The sequence below is a fragment of the Furipterus horrens genome, unplaced genomic scaffold (genome assembly GCF_987537825.1).
Source record: "Furipterus horrens unplaced genomic scaffold, mFurHor1.1.pri manual_scaffold_10, whole genome shotgun sequence".
NCBI classification, from domain to species: Eukaryota; Metazoa; Chordata; class Mammalia; order Chiroptera; family Furipteridae; genus Furipterus; species Furipterus horrens.
Genome location: NW_028327180.1, coordinates 78,495,069 through 78,513,919, shown reverse-complemented (window position 1 = coordinate 78,513,919; position 18,851 = coordinate 78,495,069). Strand labels below are relative to the sequence as shown.

Here is an 18,851-nt window from a genome sequence, read left to right as displayed (position 1 = left end):
ATAAAGTAAGTGTTTTTTTATCTGTCACTGTAATAAAAAAGAAAGATGGTCGAGTGAAACAATGGAACAGAAAACATATGTAATCTCATATATGGTATCAAACACTTAAGAAGTTGCCCATCTCCAAACAGCTCACAGTATTAGTATCACCCATAACCAATGAATATCACAGTGGCTTTCTGTTTTCATTTTTTTATATAAGAGCTTTCTTCAGATAAAATTTACATACTATACAATTCACCCATTTGAACTGTACAATTAACTGGTTTTAAATATATTTATCATGATATTACCACAACTAATCTTAGAACACTTCTGTCACCCCAGAAAGAAAATCTGTACTGATTATGAGTTACTTACTTCCTCGCTAAACTTGGCAGGTCTAGGCAACTACCAGTCTTTATGTTTCTTTGGATTTACTTTTTCTGGGTATTTCATATGAATTCAGTCATACAATATGAGTTCCTTTGTGATTGGCTTTTTACAGTTAGCAAAATGTTTTCAAGGTTCATTCATGTAGCATGTATCAGTATTTCATTCGTTTTTTTAAAAATAATTTATGTATTTTTTATTGCTCAGTAGTAGTCCATTGTATAGATATATTACTTCACTTTATCCATTCATCAGTTGATGAACATTTGGGTTGTTTCCACTTTTTGGGTGTTAGGAATAATACTGTTATGAACAGTTGTGTAGAGGTTTAGGGACATGTTTTCATTTCTCTCAGGTATATACCTGGGTCATAAAGTAACTGTACAGTTAACTTTTTGAGGAACCTCAGTGTTTTCCAGCAGTTGCACCATTTTACATTCCCACTAGCAGTAAATAAAGGTACTGATTTCTCCACATCCTTGTTAGTACTTGTTATTGTCCTGTATTTTCTATTTTAGCCGTTGTAGTGGATTTGATGTGATATCTCATTGAGTTTTTTTTTTAATTTAATCTTTATTATCTTATTTTCCATTACCATTTATCATTGAAGCTTTGATTTCTATTTCCCTAGTGATGGGTGATGTTGAACATCTTTTCTTAGGTTTATTGGCTACTTGTATATCTTCTTTGGAGAACTATCTTCAAGTTATTTTCCCATTTTAAAATTTGGTTTGTCTTTTATTACTGAGTTGTAAGAGTTTAGATACAAGTGTTTTATCAGATACATGATTTGCCAAATTTTTTTTTCCATTTCATAGGTTCCTTTTTCACTTTCTCCGTGGTACTCTTTGAACCACAATTGTTTTTAATTTGATGAGGCTTCATTAATACATTTTTTTTTCTGTTTATGCTTTTGGTATTACAGCATTAAACCATTGCTTAGTCCAAGATCATGAACATTTATACTTACATTGTTTCCTAGAGTTTTATAGTTATACTTTGTATATTTAAGTCTTTGATTTATCTTGGGTTAATTTTTGTATTTTAATTGAGGTAGGTATTTGACTTCATTCTTTTGCATGTGGATATATAATCATCGCATATCATTTATTGAAAAGATTTTTTCCCACACTGAATTAACTTGGGATACATGGCCCTCATAAATGTGAGGGTTTGTTTCTGGGTTCTGAATTTTATTCTGTTAATTTGTATGCCTATTCTCCAGTTGCAAATTGTCTCGATTACTGTAGCTTTCTCTTAAGTTTCAAATTAGGAAGTATGAGTCCTCCCAACCTTTTAATTTTTCCCCAAGGTTGTTGTGGTATTCTGGGTCCCTTATGTTTCCATATTAATTTTAGGTTCAGTTTGTTAATTTCTGCAAAGAAGCTAGCTGGGATTTTGATAGGGATTGCATTTAATAGGTAGATCAATTTAAGGAATACAGTATTCCCTCACTTATTGCAGGTATTATGTTCCAGACCCCCCCGCGAAGTAGGAACCTTACATTTATTTTACACTCTTAAACCTACATAACATTAACAACATACGTATACAGTACTGCAAAATCCTGCGATATAGTGAAAAATCCGTGATAATTAAATATAATATTTTAAAAAATCCCGCGATAAAGTTGTAACAGAACCCTTGGGCTGCTTCGATTGAGACAAAACCCACAGGCTGTTTAGTTAGGGGCCCGATTGCCCGCCGCCAGAATTATAACTCTGAATACCAGAGTTTGGTGAAAAGAAAAATAATTGTTTATTTACACATAGTCCTGCCTCCCCCTCCCAGACCTGGCCAGTCTTAGGAAAGTCAGAAACACCGTTTCCCTACTTCCTAGGCACAGTTCAGCTTTACCAGTAGCTGCCAATCACTCAGTTCTGATTGGGCAGGTCCTTTCTGTGCTGTGGTGCCCTCCAGCTCTCAATGCAGGACCGCCTGGATTCTCAGCCTTCTCGTGAACTGCCTTCTTCCTGCAAACCGCATGGATCTCCTCTCCTTCTCAAAGCAGCCTGGCAAGAGCCTCTTCTTAAAGCCGCCTGGAGACCCCTGCTCCAAGCCACATGGAGGGAGCCCACAAGAGCCAGAGAGTGAGGGCGTGAGGGCCAGAGAGAGTCTGAGAGAGAGAGCCTCCTAGAGCCAGAGCCAGCCCAAAATATGTCCGCAGCTGCTTCTCTCTTCCTCCCTGCCTCCTCTCTCTCCCTGCGTCTTCTCACACAGTGGGTGTTGCAAACAGTCCTGATCATTCACAGAACCCTAGGTAGGCTCTGTCTGCTTCTTCCGTACCAGCCCACAGTCCAAGATCCCTCCCATCTTCCTGAGTCTTAGAAGTAAAGCGGGTCTTTGCAACAATGTTTCCAGCCACTAGCTCCAGGCATGCAAGGGCATCCTGAAAGCTGCTTCCTGCTGCCTATCTCCCAGCCGCAAACTCTGGGGTTTGTTTTTGGACTCCCCTGTTTCTGTAACAAAGTGAGGCCGCCATAAGTGAACCGCGATATAGTGAGGGACTACTGTATTGCATTTTAAGAGTATTAAGTCTTCCCATCCACAATTGTGGTAGGTCTTTTCATTTATTTACATCTTGTTTAATTTCTTTCAACAGTGTTTCATAGTTTTTGGAATAAATTTTGCAATTTTTTAAATGTATTCCTAAATATTTTTTATGGAATTTTAAATGACATTATTTTTAAATTAATCCTTTGTAGTGCTCGCCTCAGCAGCACATATACTAAATAAATTGGAATGATAAAAAAATTAATCCTTTGTATATTGATCTTATATCCTGAAGTCTTGTTGAACTTGTTTATTAATTTGAATAGTTTTTAGTGTTTATGCTTCTTAAAGACAGTCCTTTAAAATTTCATGTAATGCTAGTTTGGTGGTGATGTACTCCTTTAGACCTGGCTGGTTTGGCTCAGTGGATTGAGCGTCAGCCTGCGAGCTAAGTGTCGCTGGTTCGATCTTCCAGTCAGGGCACATCAGAGAAGGAAAACTCTGACTCCAAAAAACCTCCGCTGCCTTGCGGCATACCTCTTCAGGGGAAAGGCTAAGGGAGTAAACCCCGACAGAAAATCCGGAGCCGGAGTCCCTAAGGCGGTTTGACGTTGTAGTCAACACCGGCAACTCCTGCGGCGCACCTGAAGCCAAGCTGTATTGACTCCGTCTTTCCCTTGGACCCTTCAGCTGCGAAGAGAGGGGGGGTCTGCTGCATGGGCAACAGCAGACCCTCCATATCACCCTGCCCAGGCTCTGTAGCTTCAGCTTCACTGGAGAGGACACTCCAGCGTCATCGCAAGATGTCGATTCAACACGGGAGGAGACAGATACCGTGTCACTCCCGAGTCGGACTGCACAGCCATTCTCGGCGGTGCAGATAGACTCTTAAGAAGCTACACCATCGTCTCTCGAGACGGACGGCTGCCGACGATGACTCCTTTAGATTTTTCTTGTCTTGGAAGGTCTTTTTGTCCTTCGATGCTAAATGATAGCATTGCTGAGTACAGTAATCTTAGTTGTAGGTCCCTGTTTTTCATGACTTTGAATATTTCTTGCCAGTCTCTTCTAGCCTATAAACTTTCTTTTGAGAAATCAACTGACATTCTTATGGGGGCTCCCTTGTAGGTAACTGACTGCTTTGTTCTTTCTGCTTTTAAGATTCTCTCTGTCTTTAACCTTGATATTTTAATTATGATGTGTCTTGGGGTGGTCCTCTTTAGGCTCATCTTGTTTGGAACTCTTTTGGCTTCCTGGACTTAGATGTCTCTTTCCTTTACCAAGTTAGGGAAGTTTTCCTTCATTTTTTTTTTCAGATAGGTTTCCAATTTATTGCTCTCTTTCCTTCCAACACCCCCATGATACAAATGTTGGCATGCTTGAAGTTCTCCCTGAGGTTCTTTACGTTATCCTCATTTTTTAAAAAATTCTTTCTTATTCTTGCTGTTCTGATTGTTTTTACTTTATTATATTCCAAATCACTGATTTAATTCTCGGTCTCCTTCGCTCTACTGTTGAGTCCCTATAAATTGTTCTTTATTTCAATTAGTGAATCCCTTGTTATTGACTTTTTTTATGCTGTTGAGGTTCTCACTAAGTTCATTAAGCATCCTTATAACCATTATTTTGAACTCTGCATCTGGTAGATGGCTTGTATCCATTTTGTTTAGTTTTTTTTTTCTAGAGTTTTGATCTGTTCTTTCATTTGAGCCATGTATCTTTGTCTCCTTGTTTTGGCAGCTTCCCTGTGTTTGTTCTATGTATTAGGTAGAGCTGCTTTGTCTCTGTGTCTTGGTAGTGTGGCCTAATGTAATAGGTGCTCTGCAGGGTCCAGTGGCACAGCCTCCCCTCTCACCCAAGGGGGTACTCATGTTGTGCCCACCATGTGGGCTGGGTACGCCTTCCTGTTGTATTTGATTCTAGATTGCTGATGGCATATCGAAGGTCAGCCATCACCTGCGTTCTGTCTTGGGTCACACAGCATAAGCTACAAAGTGATATGCCGATGGCTGCTACTTGTGCTGTGCTAGAAGGTGTCCAGGCAAGGCCAAGCTTGAACCAAAGCTGGCTGCTGCTAGTGCTGGGCCTGAGGCAACTTAGTGAGAGATGAGGGACTCACTGAATCCCAATGCTGCTTGTTTGAAAGAATTTAGGAAAATCTGAAGCATGGTCCAAGACAAGCCATTCGTATGGAAATGTCACTGGAAACAGCTCTGTTGGGCCTGATAGTTGTGGGGCAGGGCCTCAGAGAATCACCAGGGCAAGGCAAACAGTAAGAGCCAGGTTGATGGAGTCTCAGATATGGCATCCTCCTGCTGGCTCTCTGGCTCTGTGACTTTGTCGGGGGAGGGCTCAGAAATGGAACAGTGGTCTCAGCCAGCACTTCCTTCTGGGACAAAGCTTGCCCCCCAACTCTCACCCTGATGCAGGACCATTCAGTTCATTCCCCTTGTGTCTCTGATGCCTTTCAATCTGCTGCCCCCCTACTGGAACTGAGAAGGAGTGAGTCTGCGTAAGTCTTTAAGAGGAGCTGCCTGGGATCGTAGAAGTTTCTGTCTTCCAGAGCCTCAATTTCCACTTGTTTTTACCGCCATAAGTTATGGAGACTTATCTTATTGGCACTGGAACCCTGGGCTGGGGGGCCTGATGTGGGGCTGGTACCCGTTACTCATTAAATATTCCTCCTGATTTTTATCCACCATATGTTCTGGGTGCAGGACCAGTCCATTCCATGTCTCCGTCCCTCCTCCCAGTCTGGATGGATGCGATTTCTTTAATTCCATAGCTGTAGGACTTCCATTTATCTTGATTTCTGACCTTTCTGAATGATGATTGTTTTACCGTTGTAATTTTGATGTGGTTGTGTGAGGAGGCGAGCTGTATCTACCTACTCTGCCATCTTGGCTGGAAGTCCCATACTTTCCCTTTCATTCCATCCTTATGTAGTCACTGTTACCACATTGGTGTGTTTATCATGCTTTTCTATACATTTACATACTTAGGCAACCCCTCTATAGAAAATATGTAGTACAGTGTATTCACATATGTGACATTGTTCATGTTGTCAGCAAGTCTTGAAGATCCATTAATACTCATTTATAATGATCTATCTTATTCTGTTAAACTTCTACTAGTATTCAGTAGAATGTACAAATCACATTTTAGTTATTTTACTACTGATTGGCATTGATATTTCTGATTTTTTCATTATAACAGACAAAAACAGTACTGCTTAATATTTTTTTGTATGTATAATTTGGCACTTGAATGAGTGTATCTGTAGGATAAATTCTTAGGTATAGAATTACTAGGGTTAAAGTAAGTATTCGTTTAGAATTTGATAGATACTGCCAACTTATTCTTCAAAAAAGTTTTTTGAAAATTTGAATCTTCACCTTCATTTAAGAAGATATCTATTGCCACTCCTTTACCCTCACTAAATACTGTGTATTGCCTAACACCATTCTGCTCCCAAATCCAATGTGTGGGTTGCTTTTTCCTACACCACTAAGCAATTACCTCAATTTTGACACCATCTACCTGGAGACAGCATCAGATCCCACAGGTTAAGGCCCCCTAACTCTCTCACCCCAATACACACAAACACTTCAGAAGCTAATTTTAAGTCCAGGTTGTGTGCTTCTGATTGACTGGTAATAGATTGGAAGTTCCATCAACCCCCTCTTGGGTTCCATTAATTTGCTAGAAAATTATTGGCTGTTGGTGATTGAGTCAACCGCCAGCCTCTCTACCCTCCCTTGGGTGTGTGTTGAGGGATCCACTGAAAGTTCCAGCCCTCTAATCACATGGTTGGTTCTGCTGGCAACCAGCCCTTACCTTAGATTACCTAGGTGCTTTCTAAGAGTCACCTCATTAACATAGCAAAGGACACCTTCATCACTCATTACTTGGGAAATTCTAAGGCTTTTAGGAGCTCTGTGCCAGAAATGGGAGAAGAGCAAAATATATATTTCTTATTATAAGTCACAATATCACATATAAGCTTTTTTATTTACTCTTTGCCAATCTGATAAGTGACAGGCATAAAATGTAAATATCCACATGTAAGGGTATATAAATCATTTTGATAAATTTTTTTCTTCTAGGTCTTTCCATTCACACTTTCCATGGGAACTTCTTTGTTCGGTCAACAGACTTACTGTCTTTGCCCAATGTAAACCCCGATGCTGGGTATGCAGTACAGATGTCAGTGGAAGAGAGTCTTACCGACACTCAGTTGGTTTCCTTTCAGTCAGCACTCTTGTATACATCCAGCAAAGGTGAGTGTTGGTTTCTTTTTCTTTATTGTAGTAAAAAACACATAACATGAGATCCACCCCCTTAATTTGTTTTTAAACAGGGTTGCTTTTTCTTTTAGAAAATATTTTCTTTATTTATTTTTAGAGAAAGGGGAAGGGAGGGAGAAAGAGAGGGAGAGAAACATCAACGAGTGGTTGCCTCTTGGACGCCCCCATCTGGGGACCTGGCCCGCAACCCAGGAGGCATGGGCCCTGACTGGGAATCAAACTGGTGACCCTTTGGTTTGCAGGCCGGTACTCCATCCACTGAACCACACCAGCCAGGGCTCTTAACAAATTTTTAAATATACAGTCCAGCATTGTTAACTGTAAGAACAATGTTATAACAAAGGTAAGTTTTTTGATTTGGCCATATATTCTATGGCTTGTGATAAACTTCCTCTTCTTTGGAGGTAATAAGTAAGGAGAAGTAAAAAGCAGGTTAATGTGTTTTGTCCTAAAGATGTGAAGGCTGGCTAAATTTAATTTTTTATTTTAAAGATTTACCACTCTCACCTACTACTGTTTTACCGCCTAAAAAAAAAGTTTCAGAAGTGTTTTTTAAAAAGATTTTACTTATTTATTTTTAGAGAGAGTGGAAGGGAGGTAGAAAAAGGGAGAGAAACCTTGATGACGTGCGAGAGAAACATGAATCGGTTGCCTCTCGCACGCCCCCACCTGGAGACTTGGCCCGCCACCCAGCCATGTGCCCTGACCAAGAATCCAGCCAGTGATCTTGCGGTTTGCAGGCTGACTCTCAATCCACTGAGCCACACCAGCCAGGGCAGGAGTGTTTTTGTACTATGTCTACTCACCTTTATAGCTCCTCCAAAATCAAAACAGTACACCATAAATATAAAAGATAGATTTCTGTCTCTTGTTATCATTTTTTAATATGACAAAAGGAGAATATTCCAGTCCCTTTTCTATTTATTGATTATCCAAAATTTATAAATAACTCAGACAGTCCTTCTCATGTTTTTGTTGTCACCCTCTCTCCCATCCCCAGCTCCAGGCAACCGTTGATCAGTTTTCTGGCCCTATAGTTTTGCCTTTGCAAGACTGTCATATAAATGGAGTCTTACAGTAGGTATCCTTTTGAACCTGACTTCTCTCACTTAGCATAGTGCACCCAAGACTCATTCATGTTAGTGCACCAACCAGTAGGTGGTTACTTTTTATTCCTAAGTAGTATCCCATTGTACCCAGTTTATTTATTCACTTTCCAGTTGAGGTCCATTTGGGTTGTTTCCAGTTTTGGGCAATTTCAACTATAGCCTCTCTGAACATACACGTACAGATATTGTGTGAGCATAAGTTTTTATTTCACTTGGGTAAATAGCTAGGAGACAGATTGCTGGGTTGTATGTTGAGAACCTGACAAACTGATTCCAATTGACTGAGCCATTTTGTACTCCCACCAGCACATATGAGAGTTCCAGCTGCTAGGATTTGCTGTTTTCAGTGTTCAGTTTTTCTTTACCATCATTTTTGGTTTTAGCTTGTGTTTCCCTAATAACTAATGTTGGGTATCTTTTCTTACACTTACTGTTAGAAGTTTAGGTTGTTTTATGAAAAATGTGATTATAATTTATACGCACATTCACAGATCTGTCTTTTGTAATAATTTCCCGAAGATGGGTTCCTAGAACTTGAAATATAGAATGTAGAGATGCACTGTCTAGAAAAACCTTGTTATTGTCAGATGCTCTTCAGAAAGATTTTACTAATTTGTAGTGCCCTCAAGTGCCCATTTCAGTTCAGCCTTTATCTAGAATAGAAGAAGCTCTAAACAATGTTACCCTTTTATGCAGACATTTCTTCCCTTTAAAAGTAATTTATATGAGTTTCTCATATGTCCATTCTCATTAGTCTTAGGTTATAATTTTCATCTCTAGGTTTTTGTTCTTTTTCTGTTCAGGATATTGCTGATCAGAAATTTTTTAAAGGTTGACATGATGTTTTATATTTGATGGCTGACAAAAGTTTTTCATTTTTGTTTCTTGTACTTATTTTTTGTTGTGGCTTAATTGCCTAAGAGGCAATTAATGTCATAATTGACATTTAGTCAATTAAAAAATTTTTTTTTTCTGTGATTAAAGAGAAAAGTATAAGATTTCTTCCTGGATTTTGAATATCAAAACACAGAGTCAGGCCTTGGCTGGGTAGCTCAGTTAGTTAGAGTATTGTCCCAATAAGCCAAGGTTGCAAGTTTGGTCCCCCATCAAGAAACATACATGAATCAACCAAGGAATGCATAAATAAGTAGAACAGCAAATTGATATCTTTCTTTCTCTCCCCCTAAAACCAGTAAATTAAAATTAAAAAAACAAAACCGGTTCAAGGCCCTGGCCATGTAGTGCAGTTGGTTAAAGCATGTCCTGATACGCCAAGGTTTTGGGTTTGATCCCCAGTCAGGGTACATACAAGAATCTACCGATGAATGCATAAGTAAGTGAGACAACAAATTGATGCTTCTCTCTCTCTCTCTCTCTCAAAATCAATAAAGCAACAACAAAAAACCACAGATTTAAGAACACATTTTGGGGTAGTGTTATATATGCGTGTGTGTGTACACACACACACACACACTCAATTTTTATTCCAAAGTAGACAAATTAACAAAAAAGTTCAAAAAGAGATTTGTTTTGAAGCTAGCATGTTACCTTCATTTGAATATCATCTCTGTTGTCTTTTCAGCAGTAAATTGAACGAAAAGAATTTCAAAGTAAAAAAATAAATAAAACTTTAGTTTTCACATTAAAGTTTTGACGTATCTCTACTTACTACTCCCTATTTAGTTTTGAATCGAAAAGAAATAATTTTAATATAAACTTTAAAAATATAGTTGTCTTACTGTCACTTTTGTGTTTTTCCCAAAGGTGAAAGGAGAATTCGGGTTCATACTCTGTGTTTGCCAGTAGTTTCAACTCTGAATGAAGTCTTTCTTGGCGCTGATGTTCAAGCAATTTCAGGGTTATTGGCCAATATGGGTAAGAATTGTTATCACCTATTGTAAATATTTTGCAGGTAATAACATTAGAAAAATCCACATAGTTTTGTCTTCATTTAAATAATTAGCTTTAAGGGTTTCAATGTTTTCGATCCCATGTGTACCTGCTAAATAACTATTTGAATTAAGGATGTGCTGCAAGATAGCCTTATCTCTTAAATTTAAACAGCTTTCTTGAGATAAAATTTATATACTCTATCACTTAACCCACTTTAAGTGTACAAATCCATTGTTTTTAGTATATTTACAGAGTTGTGTGGCCATTATCTCAATTGAATTTTAAAATATTTCTATCACACCCCCCCCCCAAAAGAACCTCATGTTCATTAACAGTTATTGCCTACTTTCTCCTCCGTCCCTCATTGGCCTTAAGTAACACTAACCTGCTTTCTGTCTCAAAATCTGCCTACTGTGGACTTAAAAATAACCATTTTTTACTTAATGATTAATATTAGTGGTTAATAGCTTTTTGAAGAGCTCTGTAACAAAGATTATAAGAGACAGTGTACTGTAACTATCATTAGACTTGGAGTCATGGAATTTGGGATTGCAAACCAGTTCACTATCACACATAAGTTTGCAGCCTTGGCCAGATCCCATGGGCTAACTGAAAATTTATTAATATCTTCATGTCAGTTGCCTTCTTGACTCATTTTGTTCGTTTGTCTGGTCCCTCTCTCAAACACATAGAGCTTAACATCATTTTAGTTCTTGATCTTTTTTCTCCTTCAGTGAAGCCAGTGATTCCATCTGTTTCAAACTTAAATCTGCCTATAATTGGGATATTTACCCATTTTCTTTAATTTCTTACTGGGAAAATTTTTCTTTAATGGAGCCTGGTAAAGGGTCCAAACCCATGTTAGTCTTCTCATGTGTTGTTAAAAGTTAAAGATTATGACTGAAGAAATTTGAGTCACTGCCTTATTTTTTGTTTAACTAATACTTTCTGGTAACAGTATTAGCATTATAAGTATCTTTATTACTATCACCAACAACTATAATATCACGCAGTATTATAGATTTAGAAAAAAAGTCTTCACGACAATTTTCTTCATTGTTACTAAATTTGGTTGATTCTAATACATACATTTTTCACATTTTATCAAGATCAGGATGTCTTAAATGGATGAAGTCTTAGAGTTACCGTTGAGCAGGTAGCAATTGTCTTCTTTCTTGCCTATGTACCAGTTTGGTCATAGCAGTTAATAACATCACTCAATTGGGTATTTTTTTGTACCACATTAATTGAGTTTAGTTGTAGTTTGAGAGGTCTTCAAAACAAGTATAGTGTTCTTAGTATTGAAAAAAAATTTTGAGTGTGTAGAATGCATATAAACAGAGTGGCATGGCACATGATGAACATAATTAATCCTTGAAGAGCTCTTTCAATGAGTATAAGAAAAGTTCTCTGTATTAAAAAAGCATGTATGTTTAGCCCTAGCTGGGTAGGTCAGTTGGTTGTGGTTTTGATCCCAGGTCAGGCCACATACAAGAATCAACAAAGAATGCATGAATAAGTGGAACATGTTGATGTCGTCCCCGCCACCCCAAATAAATAAATAAATACACACGTATGTTTAATTGCAGAGTTTTTCTTTCTCAGTGGTATATAAAATAAAAGAGCGGATTACAATTAATAACATCATAAATTCTATGAAATGCTGTTTTCCTACTTTACAATAAGGCAATTGAGGCTTATGAAGGTTAAATTAATTCCCAAATTGTCATACAGCTAGGAAATAGCAGCATTTCTGCAGACGTTGGTTTGATTCTCCAGAGTATCTGCTTTTAACTGCTATGTTTGGCTCCTTGTATACATAATAAATTGGAGAGAGAATTTGCATAAAACTTATTTTTCCTGTTCTGTGGAGTAAACTTTTATTTTTTTCTTTTGTTCCTACCCCCACCTCTGTTAGCTGTTGACAGGTCTGTGACTGCCAGTCTGAGTGATGCCCGGGATGCCCTAGTGAATGCCGTCATAGATTCTCTCTCAGCTTACCGTTCTTCAGTCCTCAGTAACCACCAGCCTGGACTCATGGTTCCTTTTTCTTTGCGGCTTTTCCCACTTTTTGTGTTGGCGCTCCTTAAACAGGTGAGAGAATCAAAACCAGAAATTAATAGTGAAAATGTCAAAAGGCCAAATATTTATCCTGTGAACCCCTAAACTTTGTATATATAACTTTTTGCCAGCTAAGTTTTCTGAGAGCAAGGACCATAGCACTTCACAACTGACATACCATGTTTTATTATTTACTTCTCCCTTTCTAGGATTTTCATTCATGAGCACAGGGTTTTTATCCTTTTGGTTCATCACTTTGTTCTAGCCCCTAGAAGAGTTTCTAGTAAATAGCAGGCACTCAGTAAATATTTTTTGAATAAATGAAACTTTTCTTCTTCCATTTCCCATAATACTTTTTCTTCTGTCTTAATGACTGTCCACATAACCAGTTTAAAGTATCTTAAGAGCCTTTTGAAATCTTCCTTTATTTATAGTTAATGTGCTTGTTTTAAGGTATAATTTTATTAGTTATTTTTTAAAAATTGTTTATTTACTTTTAGAGAGAGGGGAAAGGAGAAAGAGAGGGAGAGAAAGAAACTTCACTGTGTGGTTGCCTCTCACTCGCACCCCCAACTGGGGACCTGACGTGCAACCTAGTCATGTGCCCTGACTGGGATTCGAACCAGCGACCCTTGGCTTGCAGGCCGATGCTCAATCCACTGAGCCACAGCAGCCAGGGCCTTATTACTGTTATTTCTCTGCCTCTTTTTATTTCTTTCCATCACTAGGAATGCTTAAAACCTTACTTGAAAACGTCATTATTCTCTGCCCTGACTGGTTTGGCTCAGTCTGTTGGGTGCTGTCCCGTGAACTGAAAGGTTGCCTGTTTGAGTCTCAGTCAGGGCACATGCCTGGATTACGGGCCAGGTCCCTGGTTGGGGGCGTGCAAGAGGCAACCAATTGATGTTTCTCTCTCATATTCATGTTTCCCTCCCTCTCTTTCTCCCTCTCTTCCCCTCTCTCTAAAAAATATATAAAATCTTTAACAACAACAAAAAAACTTCATTATTCTTCATGAAGCTCATATATAGTTAAAACTCACAATTAGTTATTAAACTCTCTTTTGCTAAGTAATTGTCCTTATGTATATTATTATTTTTCCTGGTTAATACATAAACTTTGTACATTGTTTAATTTCTCTAACTGTGGGAGAAACAAGGATAATTAACCACCATTGATCTTCACCCTGCGTTTATAGAGCACTTAGATCTTTGGGTTTTCATATGTGTACTTATTTTATTTTATTTTTTCATATGTGTAGTTTGTCATCTGTAGTATAACTTTATCCTTCTTGTGGTGGTGTTTGTTTTTATATTACTATCACTATATGGTAGATAAGAGTATTCAGATCTATTTCACTGATTAAGAAACAGACACATCAGAGAGATCAAATGACTTTGCCATGTTAGGTAATTAATTTCTCAAGAGTAATAGGTGGGGGTAGAACCACAATTTAGTACCTATGTACAACTTCTTGAATGATATTTTTTGAAGAGTAATTAACAGCAAATTTACTAATTTCGTCTGAAGACATTCTCTTAACAATTGATATTTGCAAAGTTTTACAAGTGTTTTTAAATACCTTTTTTTTTTTTGGTGTTGGCTTTTTTGTTAACAGAAATCATTCCAGACTGGGACAAATGCACGCCTAGATGAACGCATTTTTGCTATGTGTCAAGTGAAAAACCAGCCCTTGGTTTACCTTATGCTCACAACTCATCCCAATTTGTATAGAGTTGACAATCTTTCAGATGAGGTAAGATTAATTCATTTTTTAGTGGCTTTTACTTGAAGGTTTATAAACATAATTATGTTAAGTCCAATGCAGAAATGAGGAAAAAATATTTAAGCTTTTTACTTTATTACTTTACTGGGTCTATGAAAAGAAATTTTGGTTTTGGGAAACTCTTGAAAATAGTGCCTTTATTTATCTCTAGTGCATATCTAAGTAAATGAAGAGATTGTCAGACTAACCATGTTATAGAGCGGAAGGCGGTTCTTTCACGTGGCGCATTGTTGTAAAACCTAACAACGAATGTTGAGGAAAACAGGTCTTTATTTACAATATTCCAACCTGGGGAGGGCAGTGAGCACTTCAGCTCAGAGCCCTGTTCTCCCACGGGACCCAGCACTTCCCTTGCTCCCCAAATGGCTATAAGCCAAAAACACGCCCAGAAGTTTCCCATCCCTTATGTCAGCTGTCTGCTTCAGGATATGGGGTACAATGTCAGCAGCATCCATATAACAGCCCAGGAAAACATGTACCGTGTTGCACTGGATCACACATGGTTCTCTGCCCTTTCAAAGCCACATGAATCTCTTTCCTTCTAAAATCGCATATTTGCTCTCTTTCTACTTCCTTGCAAATTGTGTGGATCTCCTCTCCTCTCCCTAAAATGGTTGCCGCCTTATTTTTAAATCTCTGACTGTGGCCTGTGATGCAGTTGGCAGGCTAACCGGTTCTGACCCTTCACCCAACCTTGCGCAAGCCCTGTATGCTCTTTCTTCACCATTCTATGGTCAAAACCCCTCCTATGTCCTTGGGTCCTTAGAAGAACCAAACCATTTGTGTAACTTAAGACACTAGCTACGGGCCATAGACATGCAAAGGCATCTTGAAAGCTGTCCCCTTCCCCCACCCTCCAATCGCAGGCTCTGGGGAATTTTGGGGACCCCACCAGAGCAACCTATGATTGATTGATTTAAACAAATTGATCTGAAAGGAGCAGCTTGAGAATCAAAGTACAATACATCTAACACCCCAGGTCAGTGTTTAGTGTAACAGTGTTTTTAAATTAAAGAAAAAAAAAATAGTTATCTAAGTTGTAACATTATTTGTGCTCAATAGAAAATTTACCTCAGTTAAAGTTCCAAGCACTAAAATGTTAAGTCATAATCTTTCTTTCTAAAATTGTGATCAAGTTAGGGTTATGTTGAAAGTCATATTTTGGTTAAAACCTTTCAAAGTTTAAAGAATTTAAGATATCTTGCATATAGAAGGGAGAAATTGCCTAAGAAATTTATGGTAACTTTTAGCAAATTAAAACTATTGAGAACACTATTAGTTTGTATTCAGAAATAATAACTCAAGATTAATACTGTTTTTGACAAATTCAAATAATTGGGCCTACCTTTTTTCACGTTAAAAAATGGGAAATTAACATAAAAATAGAAATGCAATATAATTTATGTCTGTAATATGGAAGCCACAAGAAAGATGGAAGAAAACACTCACTATTTATATTCAAAGACAAGCAGTATTAGCATATTAGTGTGTGTTTATCAGGATGGAGGCTTAGGAAGGAAAGCAGGCTGATGGCATTCCTATCAAACGAAGGAAAGGTTAGGGCGGAGCTAGTGTCAGCTTTAGCTCAGTTCAGGCTCACTTTGTGTTGCCTCATTCTTTTTGATCAGCCTTCTCTTCAAGACCAGAAAACAGCTGCTGGTGTCTTCCCTTCCTGACCACCAGAGAAAGACAAGGCTCTCTTTTCTTAGTTCAAGTTAGAAAACCTCCGGGACATTTCTGATGGCCATGTTTGGTTTACTGTCTCTCCTGCTCCCCACATGTTCTGTGGCCAGAGGTCTTACAAATATACATAGTTATGAATATTTAAAGTGTGCGTGTGTTTTCAGATAATAGTATTATACTCAGTTATAAATGAGAAACTTCCATTTCTGGGTTAATAAACAATAAACTATTAAACTCTTATTTGTATTTTGCTCTATCCTCCCTCAGGATGTGCACATGACCCATGCCATGCAGTTAGCCATGATTATTAACTAAATTCCAGGCTTTACGTGAATCTCACTAATCCATTTATCTGTATAGGATACATGGATATCTATTGCATTTATTGTATTAGTTTTTAAAATAATAGAAGATCAGAAGTTATAATGGCTTTATTGGAATTTCAGTGGCTTTGTTTCAATAAGTAATAAATATTTTTCTTCGCCTTTTTTATATTTAAGTATAACTAATTATGTAAGCATTTTTTTTGTTAGTTGTGACTTCATATTACCTATACCTAAAAGCTGTAATCTTTTGTTTCACTCCTCAGGGAGCACTCAACATCAATGATCGAACTATACCTCAGCCGCCTGTTCTTCAGCTTTCCGTGGAGAAGTTGAGTAGGGATGGAGCTTTTCTCATGGATGCAGGCTCTGTGAGTGGTCTGACGGAGTCCCACCCTCCTGTCTGCGCGCTACTGTGCCTTCATTACTCTTAACATCTCTTCCTGAAAAGACTGCATGCTCTTTAATCCATGTATTTTTGTACTAGCCACCTTCTCCCTCCAGAGCCGCCTTTCATACCAAGCATAAAGTGTCTCATCTTAGTAAATCGTAGTTATTAGTTCAGTTGAAGGCTATACATTATCACTAAACTTACTAATCATTTTGATCTTTTAAAACATTCTTGGGAAAGGTGAGTCAACAACTCACTCTTAATCTACATCTTAAAAATTATTTTCTTCCTGTCCCCAGGTGCTCATGCTTTGGGTTGGAAGAAATTGTGGACAGAATTTTCTTGGCCAGGTTCTGGGAGTTCAAAGCTATGCATTAATTCCTCATACTATGGTAAGACTATCTCACAGTGATTGTAATGGACTTAACAGGCATTTCAAATGTGGCAAAAACATGAATAATCCATTTGAAATCATAACATAATACTGAGTTTTTCCAAAAGAGAAAATGTTCCCACAGATTGTGTCTCTTCCCATTGAAAATACTCATTGTATGTTTTCTTTAAGGTTATTTTGATTATTGACTTATCTTTTTTCAATTTTTTTTTCAGTTGACATACAATATTATATTAGTTTCAGAATACAACATAGTGATTAAACATTTATATAACTTATGAAGTGATCACCCTGATGACTTATCTGTTCTTATGTGTCTGATAGTATACTATTTTTTCAGAGAAAGTAATAGATTTCATTGATGGCAGAAAAAAGAAATAGCTTCCTGCTATTGGCATTAGTGTTATGGCTTTTGTTGTTGCTGTTTTCTGTTGTGTGTGTTTTGGGCATATGATTTCATTTTCTTTGGCAGGGTTCTTTTAACTGATGGTTGGATTAAGAACTAAGCTAATTGCCACACAAGCAAATGACTTGTGATCAATGTCAGTTGGATTACTATTGGTTATTGAAGAAAGGAATAATGGACTCTCTTATCACTAGCTCTGTGACCTTGGACAAGTAACTAACAGTCTCATTTGTAAATGAAGAATGTTGTTGCTTATGGAAGAGTACCAATTGAAATAATCCATGAGAAATCATTTGTTAAACTATATTGCATTTGGATGGTTTTAAATTGAAAAGTGAGAATTAATTATAACATGGTCTTTTTTAGTTCCTCTCAGTTTGTCAGCAACTTTGGAGTATGTGTTTTATGTCAGCATTTTTTCATACTTATGGGTTTAACTCCATTCATAGAAATCATTAGAAGATTCTTGTATTTAAAAACATATGTCAGGCCTTGGCCAGGTAGCTCAGTTGGTTAGGGCATTTTCCTGATACACCAAGGTTGCAAGTTTAATCCCCAGTCAGGGCACATACATGAAACAATTAATGAATGCATAAATAAGTGGAACAATAAATCGATATTTCTCTCTCTCTCTCTCAGATCAATAAATTTAAAAAATTTTAAAATAAAAACATATGTCAGGATTATAGCTTAGGATTAGCACTAGCATTTAGGCTTTGAGTAAAACTAGTCTGAATGACTAGACATTTTAATGAGGAGATAAGATATTGTCATATTTGTGACAACTGTCTGAATGAACCAATTAGTTCTAAATGTCATAATAAAATGAAGAGAAGAGTTATGATGTTCTTCTAGATCAGGGCTCAGCAAACTATGCCCAAGGGGGCCACCTGTGTTTTGTTTTTTTAATTTATTGATTTTCGAGAGAGAGAGGAAGGGAGGGAGGGAGAGAGGGAGAGAGAAACATTGGTTTGTTATTACACTTATTTATGCATTCATTGGTTGATTCTTGTATGTGCCCTGACTGGGGATTGAACCTACAGTAAAGCTTTCAGGGTGATGCTCTAACCAACTGAGCTACCCAGCTAGGGCCCAGTTTTATAAATAAAGTTTTATTGGAACATAGCCATGTTCAGTCACATTATATTGTCTGTGGCTACTTTAGTGGAACAGTGGCTGAGTTGAGTAGTTGCAACAGAGACTAAACGACTTACAAGCCTAATGTGTTTACTATCTGGCTATTCAAGAAGTTTGCCCCCTCGTTACTAGAAAATTGTGGTATGCAGAATCTTAGCACCTCCCCAGATCTCCTAAATCCATTTCTGCAATTTAAGTAAGGTCCCTGGGTGCTTTGTATACAGTATTCTCCCATTTATCTGTGATTTTTCTCACTGTGGTTCCAGTTTCCCCTAGTCAACCACAGTCTGAAAATATTAAATAGAAAATTCCAGAAATAAACAATTTATAAGTTTTAAATTGCATGCTGTTCTGAGTTACATGATGAAATCCCACACCATCCTGCTCTGTTGCCTGAGTCATTAATCAACCCTTTTCCAAGGTATAAGGTATCCACGCAGTATACCCCACCTGCCATTAGTCACTTGGTAGCCCTCTCAATTATCAGGTCGACTGT

General features: G+C 37.7%; 1 protein-coding gene across 2 annotated transcripts in view; it reads left to right on the top strand.

Annotated features, from left to right (window-relative positions):
• The window catches only part of SEC24A (SEC24 homolog A, COPII component), a 77,541-nt gene that overhangs the window by 55,069 nt on the left and 3,621 nt on the right, over positions 1 to 18,851 (top strand). For both annotated transcript variants that reach the window (XM_090288307.1, XM_090288306.1), the window contains exons 16-21: positions 6,972 to 7,145; positions 10,046 to 10,156; positions 12,093 to 12,268; positions 13,854 to 13,991; positions 16,294 to 16,398; positions 16,718 to 16,810. In XM_090288307.1, coding sequence (XP_090144433.1) covers positions 6,972 to 7,145; positions 10,046 to 10,156; positions 12,093 to 12,268; positions 13,854 to 13,991; positions 16,294 to 16,398; positions 16,718 to 16,810 — 797 coding nt within the window. The remainder of the gene's footprint in view (positions 1 to 6,971; positions 7,146 to 10,045; positions 10,157 to 12,092; positions 12,269 to 13,853; positions 13,992 to 16,293; positions 16,399 to 16,717; positions 16,811 to 18,851) is intronic.